The sequence below is a fragment of the Capsicum annuum genome, chromosome 4 (assembly GCF_002878395.1).
Source record: "Capsicum annuum cultivar UCD-10X-F1 chromosome 4, UCD10Xv1.1, whole genome shotgun sequence".
NCBI classification, from domain to species: Eukaryota; Viridiplantae; Streptophyta; class Magnoliopsida; order Solanales; family Solanaceae; genus Capsicum; species Capsicum annuum.
The window spans coordinates 59,315,338-59,334,755 of record NC_061114.1 but is presented as its reverse complement, the minus strand read 5'-3'; the positions used below and the strand labels follow the sequence as shown (position 1 = coordinate 59,334,755).

The 19,418-nt window shown below is 37.7% G+C and overlaps 1 protein-coding gene across 2 annotated transcripts in view; it reads right to left on the bottom strand.

The window, feature by feature from the left end:
• Positions 1-488: 488 nt before the first annotated feature.
• Positions 489-19,418, bottom strand: part of LOC107868060 (uncharacterized protein DDB_G0283697) — a 31,558-nt gene continuing 12,628 nt past the window's right edge. For both annotated transcript variants that reach the window (XM_016714622.2, XM_047411826.1), the window contains exons 3-9: positions 17,873-18,165; positions 4,277-4,382; positions 3,854-4,198; positions 3,668-3,756; positions 3,459-3,583; positions 1,273-1,527; positions 489-809 (exon numbers count right to left, since the gene is read on the bottom strand). In XM_016714622.2, the coding sequence (XP_016570108.1) occupies positions 787-809; positions 1,273-1,527; positions 3,459-3,583; positions 3,668-3,756; positions 3,854-4,198; positions 4,277-4,382; positions 17,873-18,165 (1,236 nt within the window). In that variant the 3' untranslated portion in view covers positions 489-786. The remainder of the gene's footprint in view (positions 810-1,272; positions 1,528-3,458; positions 3,584-3,667; positions 3,757-3,853; positions 4,199-4,276; positions 4,383-17,872; positions 18,166-19,418) is intronic.

Here is a 19,418-nt window from a genome sequence, read left to right as displayed (position 1 = left end):
AGCAAAGCGCATGTTTCCATTAATCTAATCATTAAAATCGCTTACTAAGATGAGTATTGTGTCGAAAATAATTTGGAAGCTCCTAGTCATTAACACTTAAATAATTTGGTTCTTCACAAATTAACTAAAAAAGGAAAATATTGTTTCAAATGAAAATAAAAATAAAAAAAGAACCTTTAAAATATATAACTAAGATCTTGGAAGCCATTAGCAAATCAGAACATGAAGTTTGACAATTCCCAAAGGCCAGTTTAAAGGTGAATCTCACCCTCACTCGCATCTCAATCAAAGAATATGCAACTTTAGGGTTGAAATATTGTCGAACTTAATAGTTGAAGTAGAGGAAGACGATATCGAGAGAGGAAAGTTGAGGTTAATTGAAGAATTCAAAAAGGTTAATAAGACTTGAAGAAATTGTGCACATGATTCACATAAAAGCTGATGAGATAAAACACAGAGCTGAGCATCCAATACTACCGACACTGACGTTTGTGTCAAGAAGCCTTTAAAAGCACTGCTACCAGCACAAACATAGCAATTATCACCTTCTACAATGCACAAGCAAAGATGTGTTCCATGCACAAAATCGTTCAATAAATAACAACTATGGTATTTAATATCCATCACCGCTAATTTAATTCAAGCTAAATATCACATCTCTTATATATATACTCTTCTTAAAATACACTAAATTTCAGCTCCAAAATCTAAGTTGAGAAACTGAGACTTGATACATTGGAAAGATCATCCCCAATCTGTAACTTATAATCTTCACTCATCAGAGCTTCATTCACTGTCCTTGTTATCATCTGCCACGGAAAATGGTGTTTTAGAAATGAGAAACATTTGTACGATGAATTTATGCAAATGATCAACAATCAGGTGGAGAACAGGTGCAGAAATTAGTACAGTGAAATAACACTGTTTCCATAGATTGTACTTCATCCTATTCTATTTACACACATTTCAAAGTGATTTAGCTTTAGGCCAATGAGCAAAAGAACTGGTACTACTTGGTAGGAATACTGCCAACATGTACTGACAATGAGACAAGGAATATTGCTGTTAAGGAGCTTCAACCAAAGAAAAGAGGAAAATCGTTGTTACTGCAGAACAAAACATGCCACTCAGTAGAGTGGTGAGGAGGGCATGGTGAGGAAACAAGGAAAACACAGGGAAACCCAACTGAACAAGAAAGTTAAATGCCTAGAAAGTAAAAACACCTCAAATCAGCAAACCACCACTGTAGACTATATATGCTAACAAATGTACCTTCATTGAACTCCTCACTCTGACTGCTCTCATCATCTTCACTGTCATCATCGTCTTTGTCGTCATCACTTACATCATCGCCGTTGCTATCACCATCTTTGTCATCATTCTTATCTTTTTTAGGAGGTGACTTGGATCTCGGAGGAGCCACAAAGCTGCTCGTTGATCTCCTTCGTGTATTTGAAACAATGTTGCTTAAGTCAATGCCTTCCAATTCTTTCGCTCTTTCCTTTTTCTTTTTGACTTCTTTGATTTCTGGGAAATCAGAAGAGGAATCAGCATAAAGTTACACAACAAAACTTCCCCATATATGCACATATAAAGGTACACTTTTAACACTTTAGAACTAGGCAAGAGAATTAACAACAAGAAGATAACCATTATAATCCCAAAAGTGGGGTTTGGGGAGGGTAGGATGTATGTAGACATTACCCCTACCTTTGTGGGGTGGAGAGGAGGTTTCTGATAGACCCTCGGCTCAAAAGGAAGGAAAACGAAGCATGTTTGCAAGAAAAATATGACAGTACACTAGCAAGATACAAAGCAACTAAAACGAGAAATCAAGACAAGCTAGAAATGGAAAAAGTAAATAACAGCAGCAACGCATAACAATGGACGAAGTAGAAGATACTACACAAGTATTAAACAGGAATACTGTTAATAAGGAGAAAAGGGGAAAGAGAAGACTAGACTCCTATCTCTCACACAAAAGTGCTACACCGCTCGGCTACGTACTAATCTTCTACCCTAACCCTTAACGTCCAAATCCTCATATCTAAGGTCATATCCTTATTAATCCAGAGATGTGCCATATCCTGCCGAATCACCTCTCCCGAGTACTTCTTGAGCCTACCTCTACCTCTCCGGACATCCACTATAGCCAACTTTTCGCACCTCCTCACGGGTGCATCTGCACACCTCTTCACTAGCTGAACTATCTGAGTCTCATTTCGCTGATCTTATCCTCCACGGAGGGCATTCAGACGTTGCCCCGAATAGCTTTGTCCCTAAACATATCTCTCCTAATATTCCGCCCACTCTGCACCTTCATCTTCTGAACTTGTGTTCTTGATTGACCAACTCTCAGTCTCATATAACAATGTAGGTCAAACCACCGCTTTGTAGAATTTACCTTTAAGCCTCAGTGACACATTCTTATCTGTAACACCTGTTGCTGTAGTTCTGGCCTCCAATCAACTGTTTCCTTGTATAGGTTTAGGTGAAAACTTTTGATAGCAGTAGGATCATTGGTGTTGCTTCCATCTACATTCAAGGAATCTATGGAGCTGAATCTTTTACGAGAAGTAACTGCCCTATGAAAGTATTTTGTGTTTTCATGCCCATGTTTCAGCGACTGTTTTCTAGATCTCTGTCTCCACTCTCTCTTTATTTTTAGCCACTTGTTCATAAGAATTAGCCAGGTTTGATTTTTGTACAAGCTCATCATTTGTAAGTACTCTTTGTTCTTGTATAGTTTCCCACTTGTTCAGTTGGTCCAAAATCTCTTCTGTTCCTTCCAGTTGTTCCCGATATTCCTGCCCTATTTCTACAGCTTTCCTTTTAAAAGTTTCAGCTTTTCAGCTACCTTGTACCCCTTAAACTGCAAAAGACTGCCACCACAGAATCACCCTTCTCCTTGAAGCCTTCAACTCCCATCCACCAATTTTCAAATGTGAAGTAAGATTTCTTGAAGTTCAACCCCCCCCCCCCACACACACACACACAGATGAATGCATAGTTCTGTCAATTCTGGAGGCAGTTGGATGATTCTTGACTCTTCTCAAAATAGAGGAGGATCTATTAATCCTTGTACAACTTTTCTTTCTGAAGGATATCCAATAACATTGAAGCCACCTCCCACTATTTAAGGCCTTTGGCAAAGACTTCTCACTCGCACCAGAGTTCTCTCTTATCCATTCTCTCATATTTAGCATATACAGCAGTCAAAAACCAAGAGAAATCCTGATTTTGCCCTTGGTACTCGTCTAGACTCCATACATCTCCATAGAACTTCCCTAAGAACTTTGTCGTATGCTCAGAAGGAGCAGGTAAAAGAAGCAAGCAGTTTAAAGCAGCAGAGAAGCGAAGAAGCTATATACCATTTCAAGTGAAAATTTGTTAAGTTACACACAGACACAGTTACGTGTTATTACTCCACTAGACACTTTTATATAGTCATAATGTACCTTTCTCAGTGGGGTTCGTTGATAGCCCTTCTGCAGCAAGTATCTTTTCCAACTCCTTTATCAGGAAGCCCTCACGCTTGTCATCAGATACCTGCTTTGCTCTCTTATAAATGGAAGGAGCAACACTGGTGGGAAGGTTGAACATTTCAATTAGAATGTGGATCCAATCATCAGTTCCATGTAACTAGAAATCTTACGAAAAGACAAACCTCATCCCACAAGCTTTGAAGATTGATTTCAGATGTTCCACACGTTTTCCATATCCAGCATTAGCTGATGCTCCCTTTACAACTTTCTTCTGCATTAAGATAAGTTTAATGAATAAGAACCACACACGTGCATGGGAAGGGTTTTTAACAAATAATATTATATGGACATTATCATAATAAACTCACCTTGGCAGGTACTTCAGCAGAAGATCCAGATTCACCATCTTCAGAATCAATCTTATCGGTGTCTCCATCACTATTTTCATCTGACAGCTTTTTAGAAACTTCTTTCCGCTTTTTGGCGGGGACATTATCCTCTGAATTAGGTTTTTTCTGTTTCTTCAGTCCTTCAGCTTTCTCAACTGTTTCTATTGCGGCAGATCTCTTTCCTGATTTAACTTTTTCTGTTATATTTTTACCTCGGCTGCTAAATGAATCAGAGTTTTCACCACTCTTCTTTGCTATTTTACTTTTTTTTTCAGGGCTTTTCTTAACACTGCTAGATTTAGGAGCTTCAGAAGATGCTAACACCTGTTTAAAAGAATAGTGAAAATGATTAACAAACATACTCTTCTTGGAAGTAAAGAGATTTTTGAAACAAAATACCACCTCATCTATTTGATTATGAATAAACTTCTTAAAGGCATCAAGAGTATTTTTCTCAAGACCAAGATCTTCTTCCAGAAGTCGACGAACACCAGCCAGAGTTATTGACCTGAGATAAAACATTCACTTGAAACTGTTAAAACGCACAGAAAAGAACAAGAACAAGAAAATAAAAGGCCAACATTTACATAAATAAATAAGTAAATAAAACCTTTGAGAGACGAGATGCTGTTGAAATTGATCAAACTATTGAAGAAGTTTTTACGTGTATTCACCAGTAATACATAAAACAAGCTAAAAAGGCCCATCTTCTTTTAATAGACAAATGTTAGAGAAAGTGGAAGGAGTAAACAATCAGTATTCCCTGACAATCAAGGGACTATTTGACTTGTGACTTGCTCAATATCTCTTGATTGAAAACCAATATATGTCTTCTTTCTTTAAAAGAAAAAGAATATTTTGTTTGATATCTTTCTAGTATTAATGTGAATTGTCACTATTAGCTATTTCCTTCACTGCTGTTTATCAGCTTTTCATCTCTTTTCAATCTAGACACATACTTGTGCAACATCATATAATTAAGAATTCAATTCAAACCCAACTCTATATTCTCACTGTTTCGAAGCTTCCATTATATTGAACTATTATGCCAAATATTCCAAAACACTGGATCTGTGTAAAACGTAGCCCTCCCTAGACCCCACCTTGTGGGATTACACTGGGCATGTTGTTGTTGTATTCCCAAAACACATCAGTTACTCCAATTTAGTAATAAATCTGTCCCCTAAAGCACATCCAAAAACAATTCCAACACATTACCAATTGAAAAGACTCTGAAACCAATGATTAGCACAGAAACGGGCCGGTATCTAATCTGTGATTAGCACAAAGTGCATCCTATTTCTGCCGCCTAGTTTCTTTTTTGAGTACTTTATTCATTATTTCATTTGAAAAGTAACATTAAAGAGCCCACTATTGAGCGGGTGAAAAAAGCCACCAGAATATAATTAAACTCTTTGCAGAAGGAGACACACCAATTTCTTCAAAAATCACAATTACGACAAGTCGACTCAGTCAGCTATAAAAATTTAGCTCTACCAAAAAGCTTATGATCTCCTCATGTTATGAAGCATAATTTTCTTTGCAGCAAAAATAAAATGAAAAAGAACTATGTTGTCGACAAGTAATAAACTCATTGACAGAAAACTCTTCTCCTTGAGATGTCCTCCTATTTCTTACATACGAATGCACCAAACAGTGCATGTGGGTATCATTTGTAATTTTGTATTATGTAGGGGGAATTTTTTTTCTTTTTTTGAAACTGGTAACATTTATGTAAGGGGAATTTTCCTAACCAAAGAAGAACTTCTTGGACTTCTACTATTCCATATCGGTTTCCAAAGGCATCAGTCAGTTTATTATTGAGGGCATGATACAAGTGAACCCTCAAAATCATATTTCAGCAGTTTACACTCGGATTAAATCACCGACCTGATTAAAGAGAGTAAGCTTCCCATATCTGAGTTTGTAAAAAAAGCAAGTTACTAAACTCTTGTTTTGTGTGGGAGGACTAGGAATCAAAAATCCCAAAATACAGAACATGAGACTATTATTGAAGTGGCTTTGGAGATATAAAACTGAGGAGCAAGCATTATGGCGACAAGTTATACAGTGCAGGCATGAACAAATGGCCAATGGGTCACTGGACTACTAAACCAGTGACTTCTGCTTATGGGGTGGGGAATTGGAAATCCATCAGTAACCTTTGGGGGGTGTTTATATCAAATACAGGAATTAGATTGGGCGACGGGAAGAAAATCTCCTTCTGGAAAGACAACTGGTTAGGAATGGGCCTTTAATAGATCAATTGCATCATGATCTGTTCATTTTTTCCTCCTCTCCTAATGCTACAGTTGAAGAACTTTGGACTCCACAGGGGTAGAATATTGTATTTAGAAGTCTATGACTGGGAGATTCTAGAGTTACTGATCTCTTGGCTAAGCTTGAAGGTTTTTCTGGCCTCTAAAGGAAGAGGAGGATTCTCTCACTTGGAAAGGCTGCACCAAGTCTGTTTTCTCTGTCAAAGCAGCTTACAACTACTTAATTGATCTGGAGCAGATCAATGAACCATGGCCACGGAAAGAGATATGGAAAGCAAAAGTTCCTTTCAGTGGTATGCTTTACTTCGTTAGTAGTACGGAAAGCTCGTCTCACTGATGATGAACTTCAAAGAAGGGGGTTTCAGCTCTGTTCTAGGTGCCTTCTATGCAATCAAGAAGCTGAAACTAATGGGCATCTTTTCTTGCATTGTGCAATTACCAGACGACTCTGGCAGGCTTTTTGCAGCTCTAGCTCAAATGTTTGGGTTATGCCCTAGAGTACTTTTGACATAATATGCAGTTGAAACAATATACAAGGAGAAACATGTCACAAAGAGTGGTGGAAGAATGTTCCAGCTTGCATATGGTGGACAATTTGGAAAGAGAGGAATGCAAGTTGTTTTGAAGGCAGGTCCAGTCCAATCCAGAAGATCAAGAGCTCCTGCATTTCTCTTCTTTATTTTGGTGTAAAGAACAGTTAGTTGATGATGTTGAATCATTACTAGACTTTTTTGCCTCTTTGTAATTTTTATTCGAGGCTGTATCTGTAGATATGATATACCAGGCCTGTTTAGGGCGCTGACGAATATAAATGTTACCAATTTTTATTTTTTTTTTAAAAACTCTTGTTATGTGAAATTATTGAAAAGAAAAACAGAAACGTTTTTCAACCTCAACAGAATTTATTAGCTTAAATATCCAATATTGTCAAAAGCTTAAGGTGGAACCGGTGAACCACGCGAGCTGGTTAGATTCGTGGGACAGAGGGCAAGAAATAAGAAAATGAACAAAATAAAGTCCATACAAATGGACCCCTGACCTTTCTGTTGACATAAACCTGTCATCAACCAGTTAATATCTTTACTCTTTACTGCCATTCAATTATCATAAAGAACAAATTTTTGTTCTTTAGATACAACAGGTGGTAGACTTGTAGAGTCACACTATGAAGGTTTGGGAGAGGGTGGTAGAGTTGAGGTTGCGGAGGATTATGATTATTCCTGAAAATCAGTTAGGATTTATGCCAGGACGCTCGACTACTGAAGAGACTGGTGGAGCAGTATAGGGAAAGGAAGAAGGATTTGCACATGGTGTTTATCGACTTAGAGAAGGCCTATGATAGGGAGGGTCTTTGGAGATGTTTGGAGGCTAGAGGTGTTCCTATGGTGTATGTTAGGGCGATTAAGGATATGTACTACGGAGCCAAGACTCGGGTTAGGACCGGGGGAGGGGAATTGGAGCACTTTCCCCTCTTGATGGGGTTACACCAAGGATTGACACTTAGTCTGTTTCTTTTTGTCTTGGTGACGGATGTTTTGACGCAGCAAATTCAAGGTGAGGTGTCTTACTGTTTGCTTTTTGCGGATGATATGGTCTAGATTGATGAGACACGTAGTGGAGTTAATGTTAAATAGGAGGTTTGGAGGCAAACCCTCGAGTCTAAAGAGTTTAGGTTGAGTAGGTCCAAGATGGTAGTGTAAGTTCAACGAGATGTCTCATGAATGATGTGGTTGTTAAGCTTGATACTCTTTCTATCAATAAGAGAAATGGTTTAAAGTATCTACGGTCTATGATTCAGGAGAATGGAGAGATTGACGAAGATGTCACTCATCGGATTGGGGTAGGGTGGATGAAATGGAGGCTTGCCTTCGGAATCTCTCCTTTCTAAGGTATACCATTACTCGGTCACCAACTTGGAATGACATTAGCCTCCTATTCTTATCTGCCAACTGCTTGTATTTCTTGTTTGATGCTTCTAACACATCTTGAACCTCTTTAAATAATTCTGAATAGTTGTCACCAAAGGTCATAGCTGATCTTGAATTCTCCCTTGTTGGTAGCTTCACTAAATCAACCATATGTCTTGGAACTCTAGTGTACACAATGGAGAAAGGGCTACAACCTGTAGACCTATGCTTAGAATTATTGTAGGCAAACTCCGTAAGGGATAAAGCTAAATCCCATTGTCCTTTCTTATCTCACAGATGCATTGAATTAAATTTTCTAGAAATTTATTCACCACTTCTGTTTGGCCATCTGTTTGTGGATGGACAGTGCTTGAAAACTTCAATTCTGTGTTGAATTGTTTCCATAAAGTAAGCCAAAATGCAGCAAGAAATTTGCTATCTCGATCTGAAATAATTGATCTTGGAACACCATATAGTCTGACTACTTCTCTACTTCTCTGAAGAAAAGATTAGCTACATGATGGACATACATTGACTTACGGCAAGGGATAAAATGAGTCATTTTAGAAAATTTGGCTACTATCACGTAAACAGCATTATGTCCTCGCCTTGTCCTTGGTAAGACAAGTACAAAATCCATTGATAGGTCTTCCCAAGGTGCACTTGGAATAGGTAGTGGCATATAGAGTTCGGTGTTTTGAACCTGACCTTTATATGTTTGGCAAACGGGACACCTTTGCACAAATTTGCCGGCATCTCTCTTAAGTTGTGGCCAATAGTAGTGTGCTTCCAAATTAGCAATAGTTTTATCACGCCTAACATGGTTGCTAAGATTACATGAATGCATCTCTTGAATCAACTTGTCTCGTAGAGAACCTCTGGGAATAAATAAGCGGTTTCCATTAAAGAGATATCCATCTTGTACCACAAAATTCTCTTCTAATGGTAAACCTTTCGTTTGTTTCACCCAGATTCGCCCGAAGTCTTCATCATTTTCATATAGTTCTTTTATTTGGTCTACTCTTGGTAACTCAGCTTCAAAAGAAACCATGAGACTTGCACGTCGGCTTAAACCATTTGCCACTCGATTAGTTACTCCGAACTTGTGGACAATAAGATAATTGAATCTCTCCAGATATGCTGCCCATCTTGCTAACATGCGATCCATGTGCTTTTGACTTCTAGAATGTTTCATGGATTAATGATCAGTGTAGACAATGAATTCTTTAGGTACTAAATAGACCTCCCATGTCTTCATTGCTCTATAAACAGAATACAGCTTTTGCTGGTAAGTACTCCACTTTTGTCTTGCTTCACTTAGCTTCTCACTGAAGAAAGCAACAGGTTTCATTTCTTGTAATAAAACAGCCCCAATGCCTACTCCACTAGCATCACATTCCAACTCAAAGGTCTTTGTTGAAATCTGGTAACACTAATACAGGAGCTTGTGACAGCTTTTCCTTAATCTCCATGAAACTAGCTTTAGCTTTTCCATCCCATTTGAGCTTCCCTTCTTTAAACATACAGTGATGGCACTGGTGCCATGATAGTACTAAAGTTCTTCACAAATCTTCTATAGAAAGTGGCTAAACCATAGAAGCTCCACACTTCAGAGATAGTTTTTGGAGTTAGCCATCACTTTATTGCATCTATTTTAGACTCATCAACTTGAATCCCCTCACTTGAGATGATAAAGCCTAAGAAAACTAGTTTTGTTTCAAGGAATACACACTTCTTCAAATTAACATAGAGTTTATTCTCCTTCAATACATCCATCGCCTTTTTGACATGTTCAAAATGTTTCTCCATATTTTTGCTATAGATCAATATGTCGTCAAAATAGACAACTACAAACTGTGACAAGAATGGACGAAGAACCTGATTCATTAGGCGCATGAAAGTACTAGGAGCATTAGAAAGTCCAAATGGCATAACTAGCCATTCATACAACATCTCTTTTGTCTTGAATGCAGTCTTCCATTCATCACCGGGTCTAATTAGTATTTGGTGATATCCGCTTCTTAGATCAAGCTTCGAAAACACCTTTGCTCCACTGAGTGGGTCAAGCATGTCATCCATTCGTGGGATAGGAACACTGTACCTTGTAGTGATTTTATTAATAGCCCTACTATCCACGCACATCCGCCAAGATCCATCTTTCTTTAGCGTGAGTAGTGCTGGTATAGCACATGGACTTATGCTTTCTCTAACATGTCCATTACGCAATAACTCTTCTACCTTCTCCCTTAGAATTGCATGCTTTTTTGGGCTCATCCTATAGTGTGGTAGGTTGGAAAGACTAGTACCTGGAACAAAATCTATTTGATGTTGAATATCCCTCATAGGAGGTAGATGTTGAGGCTCTCCAAGTATGCTTTGGTATACAGATAACAGACTTTGCATCTCCACCGGAATTTTTTTTGTTGGTTGCTCATCTCCTTTGACGACTAATGCGGCACATAATTTTGATCTCTTTAAGTCTTGAGCAAATTCTTTTGGATTTTGAGTGAGGGTTAACATACTCTTCTCCTCTACTTCAGAGGCATTATTAGTAGTCTTGTTTGGAAGTATAATGATTTTTCGTTTGTTCCAAATGAAAGAATACCAATTGTCTCTTCCTTTATGTGTGGTGTTCACATCATATTGCCAGGGTCTTCCAAGAAGAACATGACATGCATCCACATATCAGCCACATCACATAGAACATTTGATCGATAATACTTACCCAAAGAAAGTGGTAACCAACATTGTTTGGTGATCCTGATCTTCACTCCTTTCTTGAGCCATCCAATAGTATATGGATTCGGGTAATCATATGTCTCAAGATTTAAGTGTTTAACCATGTTTTCAGAAACTAAATTCTCACAGCTACAACTATCAATTACCAACTTGCATACCTTTGCATACCTTTCCATTCACAGTTCATTTGCTTTTGAATATCCTCTTTCGTTGTGTCTCTTCAGGTTGCATGGTTGAGCATAGAAGATGTTTGACCACACATACAATTTCTTCTCCCTCTTCTTCACATAGTTCGGGTTCACCTTCACTTTTATAGTTGTCCACCTCTTCATCACTTTCATCACAACAGTGGTGTTGACAAACTTCCTTCTTGGACAGTTGCTTGATATGTGTCCCTCTTCGCGGCACTTGTAACACTTGATTGTATTAGATGGTTGCTTATCATTATTTTTGCTAGAAGATGGTGTCTTTTCATCTTTCTTTGCTTTAGATGGAATAAACTTCCCCTCCCCTTGGCGTGGAGAACTTTTTGATATACTTTTTGGGCGAGAATAAGACGCGGCTTTATAAGACTTCTTGGTCTTTATATATCACTCAGCTTTCAAGGCAAGAGTTTGAGCTTGATCTATTGACCAAATTTGTTGTATGCCAAGACGTTCTTGGATAGAATAATTGAGACCATTGATATACCTTGCGACTTGTTGGTCTTCATTTTCAGAAAGATTGCACCTTCCTTGTAATCTTAAGAACTCCTCCGTATAATCAGAAACAGATTTATTACCTTGAACACAATTATGGAACTGTAGGTACAAGAGTTGTTCATAATCCGCAGGCACGAACCTAGTCTTTAGAAGGGCTTTCATTTGTGGCCAATATCTTACACTATTTTCACCCCTCAAACGAAGCTCTTCTTGATGACGATTCCACCAAGCTCCAGCACCTCCTTTCAATTATATGCCATCAATGGTACTCGACGATCTGGAGGGATGTTCATAATCTTAAAGAATGTCTCCACCTCATAGATCCAATCAAGAAACCCTTCAATGTTTACATTACCATTAAAAGTTGGGATTTCAGCCTTAATCTTGTACATATCTCCACCATTTGCATGACCTCTTCTTGGTTGTGCATAAAGATCATGTTCCTCCACATCATCTTCCTCTTCCACATATTGAGCTTGATGTTGTCTCCAGTTTCTAGTAACACCTCCTTGATTGTTTCTCACTAATACAACAAGTTCTTCAAACCTCCTAGTGAGTTCTTCACGAAGAGTAGCGATTTGTTGATCCAATCTTTCTTCTAGGCTATTCACCCTCGTTGTAAGTCCTCCATTGCTCTGATATCAAACTGATGTAGCACAATGTTTAGAGGAACTCTTTAATGTGCTAAATAAAGTAAACCACACAATTTGTTGAAGGAACAACTTCAATATGTTGTAAGATAACGCTTTAAAGACAATCCAAATCCACGGATAACAAGAGCTTAATGTGCTAAATAAAGTAAACCACACAATTTGTTAAAGGAACAACTTCAATGTGTTGTAAGATAATGCTTTAAAGACGATCTATATCCACGGATAACAAGAGCTTAATCCAAAGCCCTTAAAATACAAGATCTAATCCAAGATCTTAAAAGAAAACACAAAGTTTCATTAATAGAAGAGTTGAACTAAAAACTACATAGCTAGAGGTCATTGCCTCTATTTATAGGCTTCAAAAAGCCTTTGTACAACACATACACAACTCATTTTCTCAATAGCTAAGTATTCTAGAATTATGTAAAAGATAAACTTGACAACTAGTAGCAAAATTCAAATTGACTTTCTCTTTCTATAAGTAGCATTGATTTTTGATTCATGAAGGTTCTGGACTAGGTTTAGAATTTTAATGTTCCTCGTCAGAAAGATAGGATTAGAAATGAGGTTATTCGAGATAAGGTGAGAGTGACATCAGTGGAAGCTAAGATGAGGGAAACGAGGTTGAGATGGTTCGGCCATGTGATGAGGAAGGGCACGGATGCCCCAGTGCAGAGGTGTAAGAGATTGCTAGGGATGGGTTCAAGCGAGGTAGAGGTAGACCGAAGAAATATTGGAGGGAGGTGATTAGATAGAAGATGGAGCAGCTCCAGCTTACTGAGGACATAACCCTAGCTAGGAAATTGTGGAGGAGGTGGGTTAGGGTAGAAGGCTATTATGAGTTTAGGACGTTGTATCTTTGTTGTACTACTTGGTGTATTTTGTATATGGTATTATTGGATATGTTGATTTCTATGGTATTTGTCCTTTTATTATTCCTTGTCTAGATTGTTTTACTTTGAGTCAGGGGTCTATCGAAAACAACCTCTCTATCTCACTTCTGAGGTAGTGGTATGGACTGCGTACACTTACCCTCCTCAGACTCCACTTGGTGGGAATATACTGGGTATGTTGTTGTTGAGATACTACAGGTGGTAAAATGGATAGAAGAAATACCCCACGGGTAATAAAATGGATTGACTATAGCTAGGCTTTTGTTTTGGTAAGAGATTTAAGTCTACAACTGGGTATAGAAGAGCATCTGACATTAAAAAGAACTTGTAATCAAAATTCAGATGTCCCAAAAGCTATTATCATTCATTTACTGCCCATCCCATTTATAACCGGTTAGGTTGAATGCACAAAGTCACTAGTGATTAGCCCATTTTGCCACATTGTCAAGAATACAACAATGCAATTACTCATGAAGACTTTGTTTTTTAAAATTATTTCTTTATTTATTTATTATCAAGGCTTGTGTAGGAGCCACCTGGCACACCTCAACTAATACACCAAATCACTAACTACAGTCTACAAGTGAAGGTGTCGGCAAACCTACTCATAAAGGTTAGACTAGATTGGCTCACACTGAGTGTTGCAAGTGGAATTAGAACTTGAATTCTTCATACTGTTGCTCCTAAGCTTCAACTACTCACACATCCCCTTGGGCACTACTTGTGAAGATATTCTTATGGATCTCAAGAACAATAGCGGTCCCAGAAAATAAATAAAAAGACAAGCAGAAGGAAAAAAAGAGAGAACGAGAACCTTAGCGTACCACTACTTGAAGCGACTTATCCTACCTTTTCTCATATTCCCTTAAATGTTTTTTAATTCCTTTTTTTTTTTTGAGTCAAAGTTAACTTTGTATTAATAAAAACTCATCATCCAAGAAATCATGATAGATCTTACAACTCCCAATCAAATGGATTTTCCTCCTAGCGAACTGCCCTAAAACAAAGAAACTTTACAAGATACCTATGAAATCAACTAGATCGATGGTATTCCCCCTATATCCTGCTTACACCAAAAATAAAGTAAGCTAAGGCAATGGCGTCTAATCTTCTGGATGCTGCAACTCTTGCCTCAAAGCACCTGGCATTTCTTTCTTTCTACAGCATCCACCAGACACAAGCTGGAATACTCAACCACCAATCTACTGTTGAACCTCTCTTCCCAATTCCCTTCTAGCTGTTTAGAAATTCCAGTGTGGACCTTGGCATTGTCCAGCTGATCCCCAGAATACAAAAAAACATGTTCCAAAATTTTTCAGCTGTCACAATGCAGAAATAGGTGGCTGTTCACTTCTGCATCTTGATTACACAAAAAATATCAAGAGCAAATCTGCAGTCCTCTTCCTTGTAGAGCTTTATGAGTTGGGCAAGCTTTCCTGATAACTAACCAAACAAAACAAGCCACTTTCAACAGACTTTTGACTTTCCATATTTGACTCCAAGGCCAATTGATTATCTAGTTTTGGTTGTTTTTCTATTTCAATAGAATGATTTCACTGTAAACCCCTTTATTGTGGAACTGTCAGATTGGTTTATCAGCAACATTAGACATTCCAAAAAACGCACTCAGAAGGAGTCTAGCAATATCTGACACTTCCCAGTCGTAAAGAGCCCTCCTAAACATTAAGTTCCACCCATGTAGACTCCATACTTGAGCAAATGTATCATTTCTTTGTGAAATTAAGATAAAGAGCTGGGGAAACATGTTTCTCAAGCTGTCTTCCCTTGTCCGAAGTTCATTCCAGAAATCAATTTTGGATCCATCACCCACTTTGAAAGTGCTATTGGCATAAAATTGATCCCATAACCTCCTGATTGATTTCCATACACTACAACCAAAAGTACCTAATACCTTTTCAGTTGACCACCGATTAATCATTCCATATTTATCAGCTATGAATCTTCTCCATAGAGCCATGTCTTCAGTACAGAACCTCCACAACCATTTTTGAAGCAAGCACTCATTCTGGATACTGAGATGTTTGATCCCCACCCCCTTGACTTTTGTTAAGGGTCAAGGTATCCCATTTGATTTTAACTTTTACTTTTCTATAGTTTAACTTATTTAATTAGAATTTATGTAATAAATAAAACCATTAATAATAAAAGAAATCTGGAAAAAAAGATTAACAAACATGTGTAGTGCCACTTGGTTGTTAAAGCTTTTCGGGAGCATGAACATACTTGCATAACATATACTGAGCAGGGGGATTTAACACCTGAAAGTTATAGTTTAGTGGAGTAATGTAAAGTAGACATGGTTTAAGTATGAAACTAACAAAAATGTGAGAGTTTAGGGAGCATTTAGAAAGTCATTGTTCAAGAGGATAATGTAAACTAGACCTAGTTAAAGTATGTAACTGATAAAGATGTGAAAGTTTGCGGTGCTTTGATCCATTATCTCTAAATATATAAATGCCACAAAGGACATGTACGAAGGAGTCGTCAATAGCTTGAGAACAATAACATCAGATACAAAGGAGTCCTGTATGAAAGTCAGTTTGCACTAGGGTCGGCATTGAGCCCCTACTTGTTTACCCGGTTAAGCATGAGCTAACCAACAAGATATAAGATGTGGTCTCATTGAGTACACTATTTGCTGATGATATTGTGCTGATTGATGAGACTAATGAGGGTGTCAACCAAAAAGTTGAACTAGACAAGCACTTTAAAGAGTAGGGGGTTGTTTGGTATGGGGAGAAAATAGACAAAGTTATCCCATGGGATTAGTTATCCCACCATATATATGGGATAACTTATCTCACCATTATATTAATCCCGGAACTAACTATACCCCTAACCAAACACGGGATAAAATAATCCTGCATTTTATCCTCAAGATTATTATCCCTCATACCAAACAACCCCTAAAGGTTTTAAAATAAGCAGAAGTACGACTGAATACACGCATTGCAAGTTTAGTCAGCATGAGAAGAGCAAAGATAAGGTAAGACTGGACAGGATTGTGGTCCTATAATGTAAGCAATTTAAATATCTAGGCTGCTTGTTTAAAGAGAAGAATGATAGATGAGGATGGTACTCATAAAATTAAATCGGATAGTTGAAATGTTGAAGTGCTGCATGGGTGTTATCTGATAGAACAATGCCTATCAGAGTCAAAGGTAAGTTCTACAGAACATCTATAAGACACAGAATGCTTTTTTAGAAAAATAGGAAACTGAATGTGTATAAGACCGAGAATGCTATATGGTAATAAATGATGGGTCACTAAAGTCCAGGAAACCGATAAGAAGAGTGTTGCAAAGACGCAGATGCTAAGATGGATGTGCGACCAAAAACAAGATTAGATAAAATAAAAAATTACCACATCTGCTAGAAGGTGCAAGTAGCACACATCCAAGGATAAAAAGAGGAGGACTTGAGATGGTTTATTCATGTATTTGCGTCGATCTACAGATGCATACAGTTCATGTGTGAAAATATGGTGACTGAAAGTATTAAAAAGGGGACGAGGTAGACTCAAAATAACATGGAAGGAAGTTGTCTCGAAAGACCTACAATTTCTTGGAATCAAAGCTAAAGATATCGCACAATGGAGGAAAAAGATCCATATAAGTGATATCTACTTGTTGGAGGTATGTTCTTTTAATATTATTGTTATTATTATATTTATTTACGTATATTTAACTTATTTAGACTTTTATTTTTGTAGGTGCGATGATGACATAAATTGAGCTCAAATAAAATAGTGAGGATTCATATATAGTCAACCCCAACTTGTATGGGACGCGTAGTCATTTGTTTTGGTATTCTTTTACAAGAGATTCAGAAATGAGGCTTTAGATTTATATTTCCATTATCGTGTATAATGACAAGGAGCTACTACGAACGTCCTTAATTACGATAAACAGGTGATATAAAAAGGGAAAAAGAAGTGATATTCTAGCATTCTTGTCATTCAAGTAATGGTTCAAAGGGTCCAAGTGGTGCCATAGGATGAAAGCCAACAGTGCACATAATTTCACTAGGGGGGTGTTTTGATGGGCCTTTTTTAAGTGACTTACAAGCTAAAAGCCAAAAGTAGGTAACAACCTACTTTTGGCTTTTGGCTTTTTTTTTGTACTTTTTAAGCCTAAGGTAAAGTGCTTAAAAGCACTTCTCGTCTTAGCCAAACACCTACAAAAATTAAAAAAAATGTTTAAAAGCCAAAAGCACTTAAAAAAAAAAAAAGCCAATCCAAACACCCTCTTAACACTTTTAACTCTTTCCTTTTTCTCCCAACTACTTTTAAGCAGCAGGGGCTATGCCCCACATAACTGCCTCACACGAATTTCAAGCAACTCTCCTTGCTGATTAAAGCAACATGAATCTTGGGAAGAATCTATCACTGGCCAATGACAAAGCCATGGCAAGTCATTCTGGGAACAGATGTAAATAACTTGGACATGAAAAAACAGGAGCTACACCTATGAACAAGCATGACTAAAATCGATTGAAAAATCAGTGTGACAGCAATATTGTTTGACATTGAAAGCAAGGTGAGATCCGATATATATTGAGACTAAGGGGTGCATACGTACTTGTCTCACAAAATGTTTAACTCTTGAGAAAAATAAAGGAAAGAAGATGGGAGGGAGCAAGAAAATAAAAGTAATTTCAAGCAACTGAAGTGGCAACAGAAATCCTCTTTTTCCTCATTCGTTGGTTTTTTAAGGCCCCAAGCTATTGTAGGGAGAATCGGCAGGTACAGAGTCGTAGCTGTAAAAGATAGAACGATGACCCAGCTAGCAAGGAAAGATACATACTCGGAATTAGCTCTGAAGTGAGCAGCTCTCTCCCAGATGGCCTTCTTTATTGAGCTCTCACTTGCCTTTAAACCTTGGGCATCCACTGACTCTGATTTGGAGCTCATAACACCCATTATAGGAGAACCATCCATTTCTGCGTCATCAAATGCTAGCTCTTTGATCTCTTTCTTTATCACTTGCTTTTTAGGGGACTCGAGCACTTCTTTCTCTTGTTTAGTCGACGAAGCGTCTTTTTCCAAATTTTCCTGTGAATCCTTCGAGACACCATCATCCTCAGCATTCTCCATTAGCTAGCATGTCAAAAAAATAAACAATAGCAACTGTAAAAGACCTTTACTTTTCATGATAGGGTTTATAATGTAAAATGCCAAAAGTGCAAAAAATGACAAAATGAAGACGAGGTTACAGAAAATAGATGCTGAAAGCATTGCAATTTGAACCATAACTCTCATTTAATTAATGATAAATGGAGGTCACGGGTTCAACAGCCTCTGGCAGAAATGCAAGGTAAGGCTACAATACACCCTTGTAGTGGGGCCCTTCCCCGGACCCTGCGCATAGTGGGAGCTTTAGTGCACCGGGCTACAATTTTGGAAAATGCCACTTTGAACCAACTAAACTACTACCTAGAAGTCTTAGTAGAAACATCCATAAGAAAAATTAATTTCTAATATAGAGGGTGTCAGTTTAAGGCTCGCTTGAGGCTCTCTTAAGCCCTAAAGCAAGTTACAGCCAGAGCAATGGGCCCATATGGGCAGTTTACTTTTTTGGTGCAAACAGCTTTGTATAGTAGATGTAGATCAGATTATAGACCTGATAGGAAGCCTGTAATTGACACTTTTTGGAGGTGGCCAGCATATCCTTAATGCTAAGGAATAAAATACTTACCAGTTTCAAAGAAAAAAGGGGGCCCATATGGGCTCTAATCTTGAAAAGGTGACAGAAAACAATAAATATAGTTGACAAATTGGATGTTGATTGTTAAAGAAAGACTGAATGAATATTTAATGATTAGGCAGAGGAAATTAGATATTTCGTATTAAAAACTAGTCCATATTCACAAAATATTTTGCAACTAATTTAGAAATCCTAAACGACTTTTTGTTTTTGATAGTTTCATTGAATGGATCAAGAAGATGCAGTAGATACAAATGAGAGTGTTAGTTCCATTACAAAATTTAAATGACCCCTAACTTAAATACAACAACAACAACAAACCCAGTGTATTCCCACCTAGTGGGGTCTGGGGGAGTAAAATGTACGTAGTCCATACCTCTACCTCTAAAGAAGTAGAAAGGTTGTTTCCGATAGACCCCCGGCTCGGACTTTATTAAATGACCCCTAACTTAAATGACCCCTAACTTAAATGACATGATTATTTACTTTATTATTCTGCTATTGTGATTTTGTTCAATTCCTTTATTAGAGTGTTACTATTTTTGTTCCCAAACATTTTTTTCTTGCATTACATTAAATTTTTATCCTCTTCTTTGTATGTGCATTTCTCATTATGACACGTGCCTTAATTGAGTTCTTTTCTTCA